This window comes from Gastrolobium bilobum, unplaced genomic scaffold (genome assembly GCF_033153095.1).
Source record: "Gastrolobium bilobum isolate Gb01-03AN ecotype WA unplaced genomic scaffold, APGP_CSIRO_Gbil_v1 utg30690, whole genome shotgun sequence".
Classification (NCBI taxonomy): domain Eukaryota; kingdom Viridiplantae; phylum Streptophyta; class Magnoliopsida; order Fabales; family Fabaceae; genus Gastrolobium; species Gastrolobium bilobum.
Window position 1 is genome coordinate 48537 of NW_026896631.1, and position 22155 is coordinate 70691.

The following is a 22155-nucleotide window of genomic DNA, read 5'->3' on the forward strand; positions in this document are numbered from 1 at the left end:
AAACCGAACCGAAAAACCAAAAACCGAAATAACCGAAAACCGAAAAACCGAAAATCGAAAAAAACCGAAAATTTTTACTGGATTGGATCGGTTTTCGGTTTGGATGTTGAAAACCGATCCAATCCAAACTTATTTTCTACCAAATTGGGCTTATCCAAATAATAGTCCAAAGTTATAAACCCACCCATTAGCCCATCAGCTTTGAAGTGAAACCCAAAAAAATTCTAAACCTAATTCATCAAAACTTACTCTCTGGCAGTGCAGTTGCATATGTGGGTGAGGGTCTTCCCGTCGTTTTGCTCTCTCAGTCTCTCACCACCATATCATTTGCATCTTCCTGTCTATTTCGCTGTCCTCAGTCGTCGCTTCCTCAACATTGCTGCACTTATGTTCTTCCATAACTAAGGTCATTGCCCATTGGTCTTCACCGTTTGTTTTTGTATTTCATCTATGTTGAGAGCTTTATTAAAAATAAAAAAAATAAAATTCATTCTAAGCGTTCGTTTTTCGTTGTATATATATACAGAGCAAAATAAAAGAAAGTCATTGCACATTGATTTATTTTGCTCTGCACTTATATTTAAAATGTTGTATATACAACTCTACAACTGTATTTTTCGTTGTTTCGCTCTGATTCATTTTTTGGGTTCGTTTTTTCTTTCTTCTATTATACAAATCTTATGGTGGTGAATAATATAAATTGCATCTTTCATATTCTATTTGTAATCGTTATTAACATATGATTTCTAAAAGATTTTAGTGGTTTGCCACTAATTGTTTAGTCCCCCAAGTTTTGTTCTTCCACTAATCAGTTAAGTACGTTTGAAATGTTTTGAAACATCCTCATTTTTTCTAAAAATAATTCTTATAAGTTTTGTTTTTTTGGCTTTTCAAAAAATCGAAAACCGATCCAATCCAAACCGAAAAAAATTGGATCGGATCGGATCGGATTTGAAAAAAATATCAAACCGATCGGATGATGTAATGACCAAACCGAAGGAATTGGATCAGATGGTTTTTTGTTTCAAAACCGATCCAATCCAGACCGCGAACACCCCTACTTCTACTCAATTTTACTTCCCTAGGGTTGTGTGTTTGGCTAATTACTGTTTTACCCTTTCTTTTGTATTTTAGCCTAATTTCCAGGATTTGCATTAATCCTTCCCTTTAATCCTCATTTAATATATTAACATATAATTTAGAAATGCGAGGTGTTATATATATATATATATATATATATATATATATATATATATATGGTTATATTTATCTTATGTTGCATAAGATAAACAAGCATCCTACACACACAAAGTGGAGGTGGGTCCCACATTTACATGTGGGTCTCATTTGTAATTTTATGTCCTTAACATGAGACAACTATTTTCCTACAACATAAGATAAATATAACCCATATACGTATATATATAGGGCTTATCATTTCTCAAGCTGCTTGAGATAACTTTATCTCTGGCCACTAAATCATAATCGTACAAAGTTGGATCAATGGTGATAAAGAAAGAGAGAGAAAAAGAGAATCATAACCATTCTAAGGTGAATCAATTAATATAAGAAAATAAATAAACAAAACGACGTAATTTTGGGGTGACCAGAGATAAATATATTTCAAACAGCTTGAGAAATATTTTTCTCATATATATATATATATATATATATATATATATATATATACATATATATATATGGGAGATGTTATATTTACAAACTTTTTTGTTTACAAACTCGTACAAACTACATTGTGTTCTCCCGGGAGAACAGAGTGTAAATTGTAAAGCTTTTCAAAAAAAATTTGTAAACGGATTCGTCCCCTATATATATATATATATATATATATATATATATATATATATATATATATATATCGTCAATTACTACCAACAAATTGTATCTTTTATTAGTTAATATATAAAAAAGATGGGAAAAGTGTGTGTCATTTTAAATGATATAAAGTTGTGTCATTTTAAGTGAGCGAAATAGATAAATAAAGGAGGGGAGAACGGACCAAAAAAAATAAAGGTGTGGGTCCTACCTCTTTGTGAGAGTGAAATGACATAAGTTGTGTCATTTAAAAAGAAAAATATTTCCCCAAAAAAGATAATGCCAATGGTGTGATATTGGTACAAGTTGGCAGATCAAGAAAAGTTGATATCAACAAATTAAAGATATCAGGAATAGCAAATAATAATAATAATAATAATAAAGTTGTAAAAGGCTTTATTAAGATTTCCTTATAAATGGACATGAAAGCTGCACTGTGACAATATTGATATGGTTGATAAGAACTCAACACAATTTAACTCAAATAACTAATTGCCAAATGCAAGTATGGACTATAGTATGAGGTATGATCAATATGTGCAATTTTGCAGAAGATTGAATGTTAATAGATAAGCCAACTTAGAGGTTCAGGTCGTGATATAAAAATGATCAATACTCTGAGATCGACGGTAGGCGTGAGTAGGGTTGACAAAAATGAGCCAACACGTCGGGTTGGCTCGTAACCCTTTAAAAATGAGCCGGGTTGGGTTGGCAAAAATGTGCTACCAACCCGAGCCAACCCGACCCGAGCCAGCTCGGGAAGAAATGAGCAAACCCGCAGGTCAAACGGGCCAGCTCGCAGGTTGAGTTTTTTTTTAATAAAAAAATACAAAATGTAATATACAAAAATGGACAAAACCCATCACATGTTGTCATCGTCTTTCTTCCTTCTCTAAACCTAAGTCTCTAATCTTCTTACATCCCTACCATTTTTATATTGTTAGGTTGTACTGGCTCTATTTGGTTCAAATATCGCATTAATACTCCTGGTTCATTTAAATAGGCTGAAAATGAGCCAACACGCGAGCAATTTTCGAGCTAACCCGCGAGCCAACTTGCGAGCTATTTTTTCAAGCCAATCCATGAGCCATATTTTTGAGCCAACCCGCGAGCCAAGCCTAACTCGACCCGGGTCGGGTTGGGTTCAGTTTTCTAACTCTCTCTTTTTCAAGCCAACCCTAACCCGACTCGTTTTTTTCGAGTTGTATGCAGGTTGGGCTGGGTCGAGTCGGGTTGACCCGTTTTGCCCACCCCAAGCGTGAGACAATGGATTCCTTCGTGTGTACGTAATGAAGTAAAAGGGTGTTGTGTGGGTGTTGTGAGGCCTCAAGCGTGAAAGTAAGAAGGTTTGATCATAGTTTTGTAGAGTAATGATATGTAATATGGATGAAAAGTCCTTGAATCATTTGAATCATGTATGAACGTGTCTCTTATAGGCTGTCACGGTGCACATGCCAGAGGGTGTGAGGTGGAAGGTGAATCCCGTAAGTGTGAGGAAAATAAATTCCTTGGTCCCCTTCTCTCTCCTCCTCCTCCTTCCTCTCTCTCTCTCTCCTCCTCCTCGTTCCTCTCTCTCTCCTCTCTTCTCTCTCTCGCTGGGTGCATTGGTCCGGGAGCGTGGAATATTTGCTCAAGTGTGAGAGTGGTGTTAGGGGAATATATATCCTGCCAGAAGTTGTTATTTAGCATGATTTTTGACATATTTGTGAGAATGACATTTTGTCTTGGAGTAGGAAATTAGAATTGGGCTTGAATAGAGCCCAATGACGTTCAGAACAACTTTTTGGAGGGTAGGAATTGAGTTGTGCCTTGCATATAAGAATAGATGATTATCTGCTGGCCATATACCTCATTAGCTGTTTGATTCTATATTAAAAGTGGGATGATAGTATGTATTCAATCCTTTCAAGTATTACTTTTGGAAGGATTTAAAACCTTAATTCTAGACTTGTCCCGAACAAAATTGTCTCCCGTGGAGAATATTTGTGGTTTATCCAAAAAAAAAAATATAAGAAAAGAGATTGATTATCTCTAACAGTCTCTCGCAGTAGCAAACATTATCTTAGTCCACGAGACTCACATACACTATTAGAAAATCATTGACTAATGACAGAACTCAGAAGTTAGCGATGAAAAATATTTTGTCTTTAATAAGATGGATTAAAAGACAAAAATATGTATTGTTATTTAATAATTAAATTACTCATTGCAAAAAAAATTATTTAAATTACTCAGAAGTTATCTTCGTTGTTGCAGTTCTGTAACTAATTTTGTTTCTAAATTGGGAAGTATAGGTATATATAGATGGATTTAAAGAATAAGTAGGTTTCATTGCTACTTTCTTCTCTAAATTATGAATCTATTGCTTAATTTAAGTCTAGCCAACTTCAACGATGGAGTAAATTTTGTTGCTACTTTCATCGATGGAGTTAATGTAAGTCTGGCCTACTCCAACCGAGAACATAAGGGGGTGTATTGGATTCAGATTTCAAACGATTTTAATGGATTGTTTTTGGACAAAAACTCCGTTGGTATTCGATTAGGATTTTAATAGATTGAAAAAAAGTCACATGGTATTCGATTAGGATTTTAAAAGATTATTTTAGAATCCGTCCTAATCCGTTGGTATTTATAACACCTCGCAATTCTAAAACATGTAATTGTATATTAAATGTGGATTAAAGGGTAGGATTAGTGAAAATCCTGAAGTTAAGGCCAAAATACAAAGGAAGGGTAAAACAGTAATTAGCCAAACATGTAACCCTAGGAAGGTAAAATTGAGTAGGAGGTCTCAAATGATAAAAATAACCCTAAAAATGGATTCATAACGAAAAATTGAGTGGTTAGGCAAGTTTCAGAAAATTTAGTGAATAGTGTTTATACCGGGTAAAAATATCGCAGTACAGTTGCACCGTAAAGTGTGTCGATTGAATTTTGAGCTTTAGGTTTTGAATACAAGTTATAAATGATATATAGGACTAGAAAATATGATTTCTGATGGAAATTGATGGAAATTAGTAAGTTTGGGGAAGCGTGCCTACGGCGCGCGTAACAGCTTAAAATTGCAATTTCTCCGAACGACCGGAAAACTCTAGATTCATCTGATCAAGGGTAATTAAAGGACAATGGTTAATGTTAAAAATTAGAGTTTCTAAATAGGTTATGAAATTATGGACGTTTAGTGGAATCGGAGGGAGATTTGAATTATTTTGAAATCGCCTGAGGTGGTGGTGGGACCCACCCCACTTAAGTGAACCTTGCCACATGGCAAAGCCACCATTACATCATCATCTTCCTCCCCTCACTCCTCTCAAACTCGCAGCCATCACTATAGGAGGGCAAGTTTGCTTTCAAATTTTCCTTCCTCCATTACTCACTCAATACTCAACCAAATCAAGTGAAGTTTATCTTGAAACTTGTTGGAAATCACCTCCCAAACACAATGGTAGTAGTCTTGAGCCATGAAACTCATTAGATTTTGAGAACCCCCCCCCCCCCCAAACCCGCAGCCATTGTGTGTAGATTTGCACTCATGGAGTTGTTTGGTTCCCCAACGGTTTAGTATGATGTGGAGGAGTCCTAGGCCAAGCTATTGAGTAAGTTTCATCACATTTTATTGGTTGGATTAGTTGATTTAATTCATGAGCCCTAGATTTTATTTGTATGATTGATGTAGTTAGAGAGCTCAAATGAAAAATGTATATTAGATAAATATGTCTTAGAATGATGTGTTGGAGCTATAAATGCAATAAAAATTATTGGTGAAAATTATGATAACTTAGTGAAAATTTGGATGATGACATGAACTTCATGATTTGAATTGTGTTAGGATTGTGTAAGTGAGTTGTTGTATGGTTGTATGATGTAATAATGGGATTGTATGAGGTGTGGAATAGTGGAATTGAATTGAATCACCTTTGGTATGAGGCTTGGGACAATTCGGCCTTAATGGGAAAAATAAGGATTTGATGTTGTTAAATTATATGGTTGATGTCTTGTGTTGTTAAATGATGATTAGAAGGGTTGTGTGATGGTTGGAAGCTTTGAAAATCAATGGAAAAATATTGGATGGTGTTGGATTGTGTATTGAACCTAGAGCGAATTAATTGGTAAAATGATGTTTGAATGATGTAGGATGCAAATTTGCATATAAAATGGCATTGTAGTAGCCTTAGGAGGCTTAAGAAAAATAAAATAAAATTAAAGAAAATATTTTGTGTTTTTGCACTATAATGGCCGAACCTCACTAGTGGGGGGGAGGAAAAATTGATGTTTTGTGAAATTGATGATTTACCGAGTTCTGACGATCCGTATATGGTCGTTGTAGGTTGCCTTTCGTGGATTTGAACCCTGAACCGTGAGCTCGGTGGTTTGCCCTTGGTCCTGGACCAAAGGGGATTGTGGCATTTCTGTTGTGTACCTAGCTCGGGAAATATACTGCATTGGAGCTGTGGGAGAGGATTATATAGGTAACCTCTTGGTACTGGGGCTTAATCCCCTTGTGTGTTCCAATCCCCGTTGAGGGTGATGGTAGGAAGTGTATGTAAATAATATAGGATAACATGTTCATGCATATCGTATGTGCGTTGGTACATAGGATGTACCATGTCTCTGGCCAGTAAACTGTTTGCCTTCGGACGTTACGGACTTCCACTGGATAGGTCTCTGTGAGGGAGTTCCAGTTGACCTGGGGTCGTGGTGTGTGATCCGGATAGGAGCACACTAGGAAGTCTCGGGTGGATATGGATGGAGGGTGCCTTGGTTTGATGTTCTGGGAACACGCCTTGGTTTGAAACCCGTAGGCTTATATGTCGAGCCAATAGGATGGACGTTGCGTGGTTTTGGCATCGACCATTCCAACTTCGTCATATTTTGTATCCTTATGCTCCCCTATTTCACTAAATCCCTTGCTTTATCCCATTTTCAGAAGTTATGTTGTATTATTTATATGCATCGAAGTGAGCCATTGGGCAGAGTATTCTCCGGAACCTCTGGATTACTGAAATATATTCGTATATCTCACCCCGCTTTGGGGGCTTTATTTCAGGAGGTAGCAGTGGAGTTGGAGCGGCGGGGAAGAAGCCCGTATGATGTTTTGGACGTAGGACTACGTATTTTGCTTTTTGTTGGCCATTGTGCCTAGGCTAGACTTAGGTCATGAACAATGCATATGATTAGGAGATGATTATCATTTTGTTCATGATGTATTTTGTCTAAGTTTAATCTTGAATTACCATGTTTATTTTGGAGTATTTATTATGTTTTACTTGGAGGTTATGGTTTGTAAATTATATTATGTCATTTGGAAGATTTGTAATTTGTACATGAAGACTTGATGTAATATGAAAGTATGTAATATGATGAAAGGGAAATAGGCGTATTCTAGGATTGATTTATGTTTTATGTTGCAAGAAGCATGCAAATGAATATTGTGATTGAAATAAGTTAATTTGAGAAAGTAAGCATGAATGATGTATATTGATTGAATTGGATATAAACTGTGAAGGGTTGTAAGAGCACCAAGAAATTGCTGGTCCTTGTGTGCCACCCAATGATTTATTAGTAACAATTGTGGTTAGAGAACACATTGGCAAATTTGGGATTTATTGAAAAAACAAAGGAAACTCTCGCGAATTTTCTAGAAATGGACAGAATTTAGGAGAAATTTGGGAGAGCATATATCCCTCCACAGAGGTCCGATAGGGACGTTCCATACGCCATTTTTAAGCTTGAGATGTCCTCTATCCCGTGTCAAAATTTAAGGAAATTCTGGGTTGGGCATCGGCCTGTAGAAGGCAGGGAGCATGGACTTTCCATGTTGCCACTGCACATGTGGCAGTTCTGGAACGAGATTGGGAAAATTATTCCCGCTTCGTTTTTGGTCAAATTAGGTGTATGATATATCAAATTGAAGCTTGAGGTGTCTAGTGTGTTGTATGAAAATTTGAGAGCAATTGGTTGATTGGATTGTCCAGAATAATTGATTGAGTGAAGGCTGTTTGGAGCTGTTTTGGGGTTGGCTGGCAAATTTGCTTGTCCAACTTCAAACGGCGATATCCGGAGCAAACGAGAACTTTATGACTCGTGTGATAGCTTCCTAGAAATTTAATTAAGTCTAGAATAACATACTAAAAGATGGAAGGCGTGTAGAATGCGGTTTGTCCGCAGTAATTCAAAGACCGAACCATGTTCGGATAGGTAGAAAACGTAAAAGTGAGACTTTAACTAAGTGAGTTTATGGGAACCCCTTAGTGACTTGAGGGAAGTATTATATGGTATAAAAGTAGTTTAAGTAATTATTCCGCAAAGAGTTTACAGTTACGGTCACAGCTTTTATTTATTACACTTTTTATTGTTTTAAATGCTCGCGTAATAAACGGAAAAAGTTTACTCGCATTTTTTTTTTTTTTTTGATAACAACTCGCATTTTTATAAATGAATTGTTGTGATTGTAACTGCGCTTAATATCATAATTAATGTTAACAGTACCGGTGTACAATGGGCTGTTACAGTATTCAATCAGGATCTTAAACAGTGGAATCACAATCTCGTGGTATTCAAAAATCCGACGATTTTAATGGATTTTCTATTGGATTGGATTTCGTGAAAAATATAAATAGGATGTCTGTCTCACAATCTCACCCCAACCCCTAGGATTTCTTGCGATTCTTCTATTGCAGTGTTTTCTTCTTCCTTTGGTAGGTTGATTGCTCGAAATTGGGTTCCGCCATGGGAGCTTTGTCAAAACTAAAAAAAAAAAAATATTTTTGAGCGATTTTCATCACAAAACAACCCAGAAACAACAAATCAACAAGATTTTAATATAACTTATCTCAAAAATAACATATTTTTGAGCCATTTTTGAGAAATTTTGAAAGTTTAAAAAGTGATTTTTCAAGCTATGCGTCGCGGTTTTTCTTAGCACAAAAATGTGATTTTTGTATTAAAAACAACATAAAACAGTGAAAAAATAACAGGGGAACTAAAACCCTCAAACCAATTTTCGTTTTACATCAATGAAACAATATCAATTTAAAGAAAGAATGAAACTTTCATAATATGAACCCTATATTTCGTAACAATACATTAATGAACGAAATTTCTTCATTATAGGAAACGATTTCAAACTATTTTTGTGTCAATAGATAACTGAAAGCTTGTTTCTCAAAAGTCCCAAAGGAATTTAAGGTTTCTATGTATCGATTGAAAAAAAATTGAGAAATTTTCTAAACTTTCATGTAATTAAACCCAAAATTTCAGATTCATATGGTTAGAAAATTCCAAAAACCCCAAAATTTTCAAGATCAATTGCAAAAAATTTCAAACCAAATTTTATCATGAACTTTAGGTTCTATATGCAAGTTTAGAATTATTTTTATAATTAAAAAATGGGTCTTATAATCATATATGCGTAGCTTTGATACCGAATGAAGAAGATAATTTTCAACCCATTAGATATGTGAAAAGCTGTTATTTGGTAATTTTGAATGTTTGTTAAAAATTATATTATATTTTACAAATTGAGAAAATTATATTAGGTTTTACTTTTTTTATTAATTTCATTGCATTTCTTTGTTATTTTTTATGGGGAAGGTTATACTTACAGCCTATTTTTGTTTACAACCTTTTACAACCATATCTCAGCCGTTGATTTCCGTCAATCAATGGTTATTATTTTTGCAAATCAAACTCATTAATTAATATTTAATTTGCAATGAATGATAACCGTTTATTGACGGAAATCAACGGTTAAGATATGGTTGCAAAATAATGTAAACAAAAATAGGTTGTAAGTATAACCTTTCCCTTTTGTATTGAATCTTGTAATTTTGAATGTTTGTTAAAAATTCATATGATTTTTTAAAATCTTATAAATCCATATTGTCCTTTCAAATCTTATAAATTCTATTAAAATCCAATCTTATGAAATCTTGATTGTAAAAAAAGTCTTTAAAGTCTCTCTAATTCTAAAATGTCTTTTAAAATCTGTAGGATTTTTTATCTCAAAAAAGTCTTTTAAAATCCTAATCCAATACACCCCCCCTAAGATTTAATTTTCTAAAAACTAAGGGATTAGATCCATAATCTCTGCCAAACAGTGTGTTAGATATACTCTTAGGCTTTGTTTGGGAGTTTGGAGAAAAAGGGAAGGAGGGGGATCCAAGGGGGAGGGAGGGGGAGGGAATGAAGGAAATTGAAGGGTATTTCTTCCCTTGTTTAGGAGTAAAAAAAGTGATAAGGGAGAAAAACAGAGGGTTAATGATATATTTTTACCATTTTACCCCATTTTAAAAATTAATATAATTATTATATTTTACAAATTAAATTTAATTTAAAATTTCTAACAAAATTATTTACCTACTTTTTAGTATACTGAAAAATATCATATTTTCAACGAAATTTCTACGTTGCAAACGACAAAAATTTCATCACAAAATTATTTTTTTAGTTGGAATACTTTTCGTCGAAAAGCGAAGGAATTTTTTCTCCGATGAAAACTTTTACAAAAAAAAAATTCAATCAAAATTTTCGATGAAATTTAGTTTTCGTCAAAAGTTTTGATGAACATAATTTCCTCCATCAAATGTTTTAAACGAAAAAAGAATTTCGTCAAAAATTTTGACGAAATGTTTTCCGTTCAAAATTTCGATAGAAATGTGTTCTGACAAAAATTTCGACGACAATTGTTTTGCCAAAAAATTTGAAAGAATATTTTTTTCGTCAAAATTTTTTATCGAAATATTTTTCGTCAAAAATTTTACGAAAATATTTTTTGTCGAAAATTTTTGACAGAAATGTGTTCCGTTGAAATTTTGATGGAAATGCTTTTTATGAAAAAACTTGATGGAAATATTTTTCATCGAAAATTTTTTATGGAAATGTGTTTCGTTAAAAAATTTGATGGAATTTTTTTTGTCAAAAAGTTTAACGAAAATGTTATCGTCGAAAACTTTCGACGAATTTAAATTCTGTAAAGAGTTTTGATCCAATTTTTGTTCGTAAAAAATTTTCGATGGAAATGTGTTTCGTTAAAAATTTTGATGGAAATTTTTTTCGTCACAAATTTCGATGAATATGTTTTTTTATGAAATATTTTGAGGAAATTTAGATTCCGTAAAGAATTTTGACAAAAAAAATTTCCGTCAAAATTTTTTACAGAATGTTTTTAGTCACAAATTTTGATGGAAATATTTTTCTTCAAAATTTTTTGCGGAAAAATTTGATGGAAATATTTTCCGTAAAATATTTTGATGTAATTGTTTTACGTTAAAACTTTTCGATGGAAATGTGTTTCATCAAAATTTTGGTCGGAAATATTTTCGTGGAAAGTTTTGACGGAATTTAGATTCTATCAATAGTTTTGACTGAATTTTTTTTTCCGTAAAAAATTTATGTTTGTGATTATAACAAAATTTGGTTCTGTCTCTAATTTCGTCTTTAGTTTTAATGGAAATTTTTTGACATATATGATTTTCATCAAAAATTTCATCACTATTTTGGACGAAATATTTTTTCTGTCGATAAATTTTGTCAGTATTTAAGACTTTTCTAATAATGTCATGTTTAAAAATGATTCACGTTTATGTAGTTTTCACATTTTAATGCTAAGGGTAGATAAGTAATTTTAAGTATTTCCCCTTCAAACTCCTAATTTGGGGAAACTTTAATTTTAAAAAGAATGAGGGTTTTGGAGAGTTTAGTAAAAATTACCAATTTCTTCCCCTCGTTTTCTTAAACTCATAAACAAGTGAAGTACTCACTAAAATTCTCAATTTTCTTTCCTTTCTTTCTTAAAACCAACTCCCAAACAAAGCCTTAGTAAACTCAAGGATGTTTCCACTACACACATCCACGTATCTGGTGTATGAATGGTGATTGGATATAAACTTATATAGGGATATATCAATGGAAACTATTTGGATGTTTGAAAACATAGGTTGTTGTAGCGATCTAGATAATTGCTTTAAGATGCTATAATTAACAGAGGTTGAGTATTATGATTTAGTTTGATGTCTTTGGGGAAATCGAGACCTAATCCATTTTTAACACTGATAGTCTCCTTTTATTTTACCTTTTGTTATCGCTATTAGATTTCTATCATTTTACTCACGCAAGTTACCATTAATTTCTAATTCACAACCGATCAATGGTTATTTCCTTGCATTCACTAGGAAGCTTTACATAGTCTTCCGCTATCTAATTTTTTACATGGTAATGATATCCTTTCTCCTTCTGTATTATTTGTTGGATCGTGTGTACTTGTATGAGCGTTCATTTATTAAATTTACATACACACACTCCGAGCATATTTTAGCCTACCAAATAATTTTTTAGTATTTCTCAAAAATTCAGTTTCCTACCATATTATCCGAAATCATGATTTTAGGACGAAAAAAAAAAAATTCTCCCTGACCAAACTCTCTTAAATGTATCTCAGAGAGAGAATGGTGAACTTAGATTGGCGCTATATAGCATGTTTGCAGCAACGTGCACAATGTTTTTCTTTTGGAAACTTGCATTATAAATTTAGTGGGTAGATGTTGGTGGATTAAGATGCAGTTTTAATTTTCCTAAAAGCCTTGGCTAACATTTTAATTTTAGCGGTTGGTAGATGAACAATTTGAGAGGATCCTCTGTCTAGGATCTAAGATAAAAAGAAAAACAAGAAGGAAAGAATGAAAACTGATTTATTTCTTTGCATAATTCTTCGTAACAACATTGTGTTTCCTTTTATATTTCAATATTTATATTTAGGGGAGGTTATATTTACAAACTTTTTTATTTACAAATTCTTACAAACTACACTATGTAGGACCGGTCCTACATTAGTGTAATTGCAAAAAAAAAATTTGTAAACGGATCCTGTCCCTTATATTTATTATCAAATGATGGTAATTCAGTTAATAGCAAGAGAGTTGAATAAATGAAAAGAAGAGGGTCTCGATTTGATTTTCACATGCCACTTTGGAGAGGGGTTTAACCTGTCTCACATTCTATATTAGTCTTATAGCCAGCTCAAAAATTAAAAGTTGGTGAAAATATCAAAAAGAGTCAACTCATCTCAAAAAGACAATTAAAATTGGATTAACTCAAAAAAAAAAAATCATATTCCTTTAACAACCCTTCCAACTCAATATAACATAATGACTAACTTCTAACTTCTAACTAATATGATAGCACAATATTCCTAACCAAGTACGATACGGAGAAACTAGATACATGATATAAAATATGGGTTTTATTAATATAATGTTAAAGGAGATAAGTTATCTCATGTTTTAGAGACAAATTTGTGGGCTCCAACACCTGAAAAAAAATAAATAAGATGGCACAGTTGTCGAAGGGTGTGTCGGAAGAAAAACTTATCTCATATAAAGAATAGTTTTTCCCATAAACTAATCGATAAATCAATGGAAAAAAAAAAACAATAAAAGTTTAAAAAAAAACAGGTTGTGTTTTGCTGTGTCAGATCTGGTTTTTTACTTTTGACTTTTCTTCCTGATGAACATAAACAAAGCAGGACGATGTGGGTCATCCCATTAGAGGATGGCACACTGCATATATGTGAGCTTGTAGCTTTAGGAATTCAGACATAGCATCTGCCAACCATTCTCGATCAGGCATTTTCCCTCTCATCCTCTCTGTTTAGGTATGGCCCAATCACTTCCCTCTCTGTTGTTTACAGTGCGGAGGAATAAGCCAGAGCTGGTAGCTCCGGCGAAACCCACACCTCGCGAACTGAAACTACTCTCAGACATTGACGACCAAGATGGTCTACGTTTCCAAATTCCGGCGATACAGTTCTATCGCTATGATCCAAAAATGGCAGGGAAAGACCCTGTTGAGGTCATTAGAAAAGCACTGGCGAAAACGCTTGTGTTTTATTATCCTTTTGCAGGTAGGCTTAGGGAAGGTGCTGGTAGAAAACTCATGGTGGATTGTACTGGAGAGGGTGTTATATTCATTGAGGCTGATGCTGATGTCACGCTTGAACAATTTGGTGATGCTCTTCAACCACCATTCCCATGCTGGGAGGAGCTCCTTTACGATGTTCCTGGTTCTGGAGAAGTACTTAACACTCCCCTTCTGCTTATACAGGTTATACTTTTTTCCTTTGATTCCAATCCTTATATTCAGTATAAAAAGTTGTTAATTTATAACATATTTGTGATTTCTAAAAAGTATTAAACCTAAGGTTATTTTTCTTTTACCCTTCTTATGCAAAATTAAGATATATTATTGTTTTAATTTTTTTGATAATAATATCCATGTGCACGACGAGTATGTGTGTTTAAATCACGCATTTTCCCAATGTGCGATTTATGCAGAAGTCAAATTGTGCTCGCCAAGTGTTGCATCTTGCAAGACTTGCAGGTGATGTGTGCGCTATCCCTGTCAAAATGAATGTCTTGCATTACAAATTACAATGCTCAATCGCGCATAGAGCAAAAATTGGTAAATAATGCACACTTAAATGAACACATTCTCATATTTCACTCCCATTAAATTAGTAATTGAGTATTTTGGCAAAAGAATTATGTTTTTGTTTTTGCCAAAAAGCCTAATCATAAAGTTATTCAAATTTCAATTTACAAAGAATAAAGTTCTTCGTGGATTTACCTAACTTAAAAAAATGTTCCAACACACACATTCAAGAGGAGAGAGAAAGTGAAATGATGAAAAAGAAAAATAAATCATGTGAGTCCTACCTCATGAATATGTGTGTAGGAACATCTTTTTAGGTCATGAAATATGACAAATATAAAACCCTTATATTAAATGTAAAATATCTTGGTCAAAAGTATTAATTTGGGGATGATTAGAGAAAGAAAGAAAAAAAAATGGAAACATTCTTTGTGTTTCTTTTTTAGTATAACTCAGTCACTATCAACGTGCTTGTAGGACCCAACTATTTACCAATTGTGTCTGGTTTTATTGGTTAATACTCTTTTTTTGGTAGAATGAAGATGTGTTCTTAAAATTAATCATGACTTTTTGGTGGTCCTTCACCCGCTAATCGTTTTCATTTTTTACATGTCACTCCACTTTTTATATAATTGGTATGATCAGTAATGTATTTGTCTGTTTGTCTATTAACGTCTTTTGAAATTAAAACGTAAAAACAAATTACACAATGCACTTATTACTAATTTATTTACAAATAAATCAAAATATACCATCACACACAACTATAAATATTTCACTACAAAATTAGTATTCTTCTTTCATAAAAGAACAATTGTATGATAGAAATATAATATTTGGCTTTTGACCCATTTATTGTCAAGAGGGAAACATTTTATGTCATTGATTCAAAAACCGAACATTTTATCATAATAATGCGGTGAGGCACGGATGAGGTGTGCACATTCAAATCGTACCGGGATGATGTGTGGCATGTGCAAAAGTTAGTGCACTGCAAGCAGTGACGAACCTAGGATATTTTATGGTAGGGGGCGAAAATTAAAAAAAAAATTATAAATAAACATACTTACAATAAAATATGAACCTAATATAAAAAGCATAAAAAGATTTATATAAAAATCAATACGAGTTCACTTAACTCTTACTCTACGCTTTAACTTTTAAGAGAGGGGCAGTGGCCAACCCTAACCCCTTTCTAGGTCCGCCTATGGCTGAATGGGGTGATGCACAACCTGTAGGCAACATGAGACATATGACAGGTATGCGCTACCTTTGTGCACAAGTCAGCTTGTCACCCCATGCATAACTTAACATATATACACCCTTTAATGCATGCTTTGTAACATTATTTTGATAAAATTTTTGACTTTTGAATCAAGAAAAAAATGTTTCATTTTCACCTTAGATGGGTCACAGGGCCAATAATACCAATTTATCATTTATCATAGTAGTTGGGTTGCGTAAGTTCATAAAGAACTAACTTTTTTTCAAAGTCCAATTGAAATGACAGGTAACACGGTTGAAGTGTGGTGGTTTCATCACCGCTCTCAGGTTGAACCACACCATGAGTGACGCAGCTGGTTTCGTCCAATTCATGACTGCTTTGGGCGAAATAGCTTGTGGGCTGCACGAACCTTCAATCCTACCAATATGGCGCAGAGAGATTCTAAATGCAAGGGACCCACCAAGAGTGACATGTACCCATCGCGAATACGAACAAATACCAGACACCAAAGGGACCATAATCCCCTTAGACGACATGGCACATCGCTCTTTCTTCTTTGGTCCCACTGAGGTATTTGCCATTCGTCGTCTCATTCCACATCATCAACAACAATGCTCCAATTTTGAAATCCTCACTGCATGCCTTTGGCGTTGTCGCACAATAGCATTGCAACCAGACAGTGATGAAGACGTTCGCATATTATGCATTGTTAATGCACGAGGCAAGTTTGACCCTCCATTACCAATTGGTTACTATGGTAATGCTTTTGCATTTTCTCCTGCGATTACAACCGCAGGGAAGTTGTGTGAAAATCCATTGGGGTATGCACTTGAATTAGTGAGGAAAGCAAAAGTTGATGTTACTCAAGAGTATATGCATTCATTGACAGATTTAATGTTCATTAAGGGAAGACCACATTTTACCGTGATAAGATCATATCTTGTGTCGGATGTGACACGTGCCGGGTTCGGAGAGGTTGATTTTGGTTGGGGAAATGCTGTTTACGGAGGACCGGCTAAGGGAGGTGTTGGAGCTATACCTGGTGTGGCAAGTTTTTACATACCCTTTAAAAATGCTAAAGGAGAGAAAGGTTTGGTTATTCCTATTTGTTTACAATCTGAAGCCATGGAGCGGTTTGTAAAAGTCTTGGATGGCACACTTAAGAACCATATCCAACCTAATATGGGTGTTCCAATTATCGATTCTTCTTTATAGCTTTATAAGATTGATGTGAGTATAGCATGTTAAGATAAGAATCACAATAAACTAAGCTAAATTAACAATCTATATATGTATTACATGTTGTGTTGCTTGATTTATTAGCAGCTTGTGTGTCTAAATAATATTTTGGAGCTTTGACCAAATCTTATTATATGTATATATACTTTAATGATATGGCTAGTTTGTTATTACTTAATTGTTGGAGTTAAAAATGAATTTAATTAATTGACATGTGTGAGAAATATTAATACATGAGATTATGTGATATGCAGTAGTATTGAAGCTGCAAAAGGGTACAAAAATAAAGAAATGATATTGATGGTTATATCTATATAGGATAATATTAAAATCACCTTAATTCTGGAAGGAAACTCTTGTAAGAGTTACTATATATATATATATATATATATATATGGAAAACATTTTCTCCTTTTAAAGGAGAAAAATTTTCTCATGTTAGTGACACATTGTATAAGTGGGTCCCACAAAATAGTGGAAAGAGAAAAAAAATTAAAGGTGGGACCCACATATGCTTTGAGTCACTAACATGAGAAAAATTTTCTCCTTTAAAAGGAGAAAATGTTTTCCCATATATATATAGGATTTTATAAGAGTTATGTTGTAGGAAAAGTATTGTGTAATGTTATAGAGATTCGTTTTACGTGCCGTAATTTTCTTTTTCTTTTTTCTTCAAAAAGTTTGGGCCCCACAAAATGTTGTTTGTGTAGGAAAGTTTGTTGTGTCATATTAAATGACAAATGCAAACCTCGTGTATATATATATATATATATATATATATATATATATATATATATATATATAACTAATAAAAAAGATACAATTTGTTGGTAGCTATTGAAGCTATATAAAAAGACTATACTAAAGTTATTTCAACTATTGAAAGAGAGAATGCTGATAGTCTCGTATTGGTATAAGTTGGCCGGTCAGGAAAAGTAGATGTCAACCAATATATACTACAAAAATACAAAAATTCAGGCATTTTGTAGGGTAGCTATTGAATTTTCATATCGTGGGGTCTTTGACTCCCACAAAGTATATTGTGGCATCCACATCAACTTCTAGTTTTGCCTGCGCCACAACATATTTTGTGGCGTTTTTATGTGCAGCGCCACAATTTGTTGAAATATTTTTTGGAGGCTCCAGACCCCCACAAATGTTTCACTTTCTGAAGATTTAAGACCCCCACAAATGTTGTATTATTTTTGGAGGTTTATAACCTCCACAATACTTGACTTTTTGTCTTGAATAAACCCTTATCACTTCTGGAGGGCATAGACGGCTACAAAGTATATATTGAATTTTCATATTGTGGGGGTCTTTGACTCCCACAAAGTATATTGTGGCATCCACATCAACTCCTAGTTTTGCCTGCGCCACAACATATTTTGTGGCGTTTTTATGTGCAGCGCCACAATTTGTTGAAATATTTTTTGAAGGCTCCAGACCCCCACAAATGTTTCACTTTCTGAAGATTTAAGACTCCCACAAATATTGTATTATTTTTGGAGGTTTATAACCTCCACAATACTTGACTTTTTGTCTTGAATAAACCCCTATCACTTCTGGAGAGCATAGACGGCTACAATTTATTTATTATTTTGACAGGTTTAATCCCCACTAAATACTAGTTATCCAAATTTGAAAAGTTTATATAACATAATTTTGAATTGGACCCGTCACTTGATTTGTTAGCCAATTTATTATTTAATTTTTTGATATCTTAACATTTTCTTAAAAACAATTACTAAATATTAGTTATCCAAAAGCAACATTATAGCACACCAATCATAGTTCATATTCATGCTCGCACTTGGTTAATACTTTTTAAAATAAGTAAAAGTATAAATACACTTTAATATCCATATACTATAATATAAAGTTGAATTAATGTCTAACATAAAACAAAAATTTACATATTATTCTCTTATCTAATGGAGGATATAAAGGCAGTTATGGTTGAGTATGTCTCACTGTAATTGTACACATTTATAAAATATATAAGGTTGATTCAATATTGTATAAATGAGAAAGAGTAGGAAATTTACAATTATCCACAACAAACAAGAACACTTTAATACTCAAAAAACAAAAATTATTTCTCCCCATCTGTATATACAAAACTAATTACATAATAAACGACTGGTAAACTAAAATCACCATCAATGGTTTCAGGGCATCCAATCACACGTGTTTTCAAGTTTTTGCTCCTGCATAAATCCATATTAAACTAGTAAACAAACATTAGTTAAACAAACAGGAACACTTTACATACTCAAAAAACAGACACTGCGATACACATGCTTTTACCTTAATACTCTTTACCTTCTCAGCCGCATCATTGATTCAATGTTCTTATCTCTTAATGACTGAATATCCTTACTATATTTTATTACTAAACAGGTGTATTATATAATATCATTATTTATCTTATTCAATGCATACTTGGTGAAATAGAGACTTACTCTAAATTTTAATCCGAACAAAACTCAAGCCTCATCATCAATCACTGCACGTATTGGAAATATTATAAGAATAAGTTTGATTAATTCAAGCAGTAGTTTCCCTGACCAATTAAAATGAAATACATTATGTACCAAAATAATAAATAAAAAAGGAAATACATTATGTATTGGAATCCATGACATGGATGCTCTAACTGTACATAAAGGAACAAACTGTAGATATCAGCAAGAAGGATGTATGTTTTTTCAGCTTGTATATTATTTTTGACGTTGATCTTTTTTTGTTGTTGGTATTGAGTTTTAATTTATCTTATTTATCTTATTCAATGCATAATTAGTAACAAGAAATCACTAATTTATCCACGATGCCAAGTGCAATAAATATTGTACGTGGCAACCTTATTGCTAGATTAAGTATCTTATATCGTTTTTACAAATTCAACCTGATGCCAAACCGGTAGCTCCTCCTCCTGCAATTTCTCCAACTTAATATCAGGTCACATTTATGTGATCAATCAATTAAAATCAAGCATTGAAAATTAAAAACTGTGCCCAAGATAAGAAAAGCCAATTAAAAGTGGTATACTGTAGAACATTGACACGTTCAAAAAATTAAATAATATGTAACTGCTCTACAATATATCCCAAATTATCGGTTCAACTAATGTACTGCATCTGGCTGGTTATCTGGTAAAGCCATTCGGGAATCAGCTTTTTTTTTCTTAATCATTGCACGCAACCCTATATTCTCGCTAGTCAATATTTAATGCAATGGTAACAAGGGACCTAGAGAAGAAAAGAAGTAAATAAATACCATAAAAATAACATGAAGTTATAAGTCTAAACAAAAATGGAACAGAGCAAAATTCAAGACAAAGGAACTTGAAGGTAATTATATCAATAATTTGTAAACAAATTAAAATAGGTAATTCCAGAAAAAGATAGTAACAGACTAACAGTAACAACAAAGAGTGAGTGAGTTGTTGTAGTGGTGGGGTCAGGCAGAGAAAATCTGCTTCTCTCGCCTCATCACTTCTTTGAATCTGCAAAATAAAAATAAAAAAACAGATACCCCTCATTTTCACTAAGATAGATAAATAAGCAAAGAGACAAAGAGAGATAAAGAGAGGAATGCAATGCTAATGTTTCCTCCGTCACACTTTGTGAACGGACATCCAGAGAAGAACAACATAACGCTCCTCTTCCCAAATTTGAGGTTGCGCTTCATCACTCACTTCACTCCTTTACAATTTTATCGTTTTTCCAATCCTATTCCTGTTGACTTCGATTCTAGCTTTCATTGCATGTGTTTCATCGGAATTTGCTAAGTTCATCAATGATCATAATTCTGATGATCCAAAGCTGACAAGAATTTGCCAAATTGGTCAAGGGACAAAAGAAGAGAGAGAGAGGGGAGGGGGGGGGGGGGGGGGGGGGGGGTGTAATGAGCAACAGATGGGGGAGAATTTGATTACCAACTTCAATTTTTTTTTAATTTTAATTTGTAATCAGCACTTGTTTGCCATTATTTTTGCTCGTACCCCATGTCATAATTACAATAATTACTACAAGTTCTTGTTCGTCAAGGATGAGAATTTGATTACCAAGACCGCATAGCATAGAAAGAAATTAGCTACCTACATGAAAATTATCCCAATTGACAAAAAAAAAGGAGTAAAAAGTCACAATTGGATACACAAAACAAGTAACATTTGTAATAGTTACTGCAAATTTGAACCAGTTGAAGGATTTTACTTGAATTTTGATTGCCCTTGGAGTTTAAATGATGAGAGACTGCAAGAAATTAATAATTTATAAGATTTTGGAGAGAGGCGTATTTGCTACAAACATAGCATAGGCCCCAAACGAAACATAGCAGATATACTTATGGTATGTTTGGTATTCATGAAATATAAAAAAAAAACCTTCCTTTTTCAACGCAACTTTAACTAGGGATAAGAAAGAAGAATAAAGACCAAAACAAGACCTCGTGGTTCGCTCTGTGATGTGGAAAAAAGCTTGTGGCAAGCACCTTTGTTTGGTGATCATAGCCATAACGAAACACAGTTTGATACTCTTTTTCTATTCAATTTCAGATTTAAGACTCGTAAACATAGTCCTTAACTCAAACGATCCAAGTTTTACTTTTTAAAGGATTAAACAAGCTTAAATCATAAAAATGACAAAGAGGTGATCATGGTATACCTCCAAGGCTCAAAACTCCAAAAATGACACAGATTAGGAGTCCTTTACATAGCACTATGGTTCTGCCACTTCAAGACCACAAAAATCAACTACAAGCTTAGACCTTTCATCATTAAAATGGCTTCTTAAAGCCTTCAATGATAAGAAAATGGCTCCCACCAATGAGAACCACCAACTCAGCAACACAACCCCACAAACAGATGCTACAACTCAGAAATGAAGCATTACACACCCTCACAAGACCAACGCACACATAGCTATGGTGTTTAGGTGAAGGAACAATGAAGAAAAATGGTCTCTTGGTTGAGTTTTACCAAGAAAAGGGAGAGTGGCAAGGGGAGGCTCAAGGCTGCTGAAGCACCACCAGAAAACTCACGTAACAATGTAAACAAATAAGCCTAGGGTTTAGTGTTAAGCCTATTTATAGGCACATTAAGTTTTAATCACACTGTATTAGCACTAATAGTTACGCTTATCATTTTAATCCAAACTTAGGATTCTAAACCTAGACATTTTTCTAGGATTTGTCATATTTTTATATTAGAGTAAATATCATTTTTGGTCCCTGGCAATATCTACGAAATCCTTTTTAGTCCCTGGCAATAAAAAAGGACCAAATTGGTCCCTAACAACATGCAAAAAGGGTCACGTTAGTGACGGAGGAGTTGACATAAGGACTAATGTGGCCCCTTTTTTTATAATTTTAGGGACCAATTTGGTCTTTTTTTATTGCCAGGGACTAAAAAGGATTTCGTAGAT

General features: G+C 33.6%; 1 protein-coding gene across 2 annotated transcripts; it reads left to right on the forward strand.

Annotated features, from left to right (window-relative positions):
• Positions 1–13450: 13450 nt before the first annotated feature.
• On the forward strand, positions 13451–16716 carry LOC133301146 (benzyl alcohol O-benzoyltransferase-like). Of its 2 annotated transcripts, XM_061500757.1 has the most exons (3): positions 13451–13486; positions 13736–13935; positions 15773–16716. In XM_061500757.1, exons 2-3 carry the CDS (start codon positions 13768–13770, stop codon positions 16700–16702), a joined length of 1098 nt encoding a protein of 365 aa, XP_061356741.1. In that variant the 5' UTR covers positions 13451–13486; positions 13736–13767; the 3' UTR covers positions 16703–16716. The 2 variants fall into 2 exon arrangements, with proteins under 2 accessions (XP_061356741.1, XP_061356740.1); XM_061500756.1 differs by lacking the exon at positions 13451–13486 and having other exon boundaries at positions 13489–13935.
• The last annotated feature ends 5439 nt before the right edge of the window (positions 16717–22155 follow it).

What these genes read in the sequence shown, in the direction of transcription:
- LOC133301146 (XM_061500756.1), top strand. Translation starts at nt 13,489, where the DNA reads ATGGCCCAATCACTTCCCTCTCTGTTGTTTACAGTGCGGAGGAATAAG. An exon ending in CTCCCCTTCTGCTTATACAG is followed by an intron (nt 13,936 to 15,772) that starts GTTATACTTTTT and finishes TTGAAATGACAG; the next exon opens with GTAACACGGTTGAAGTGTGG.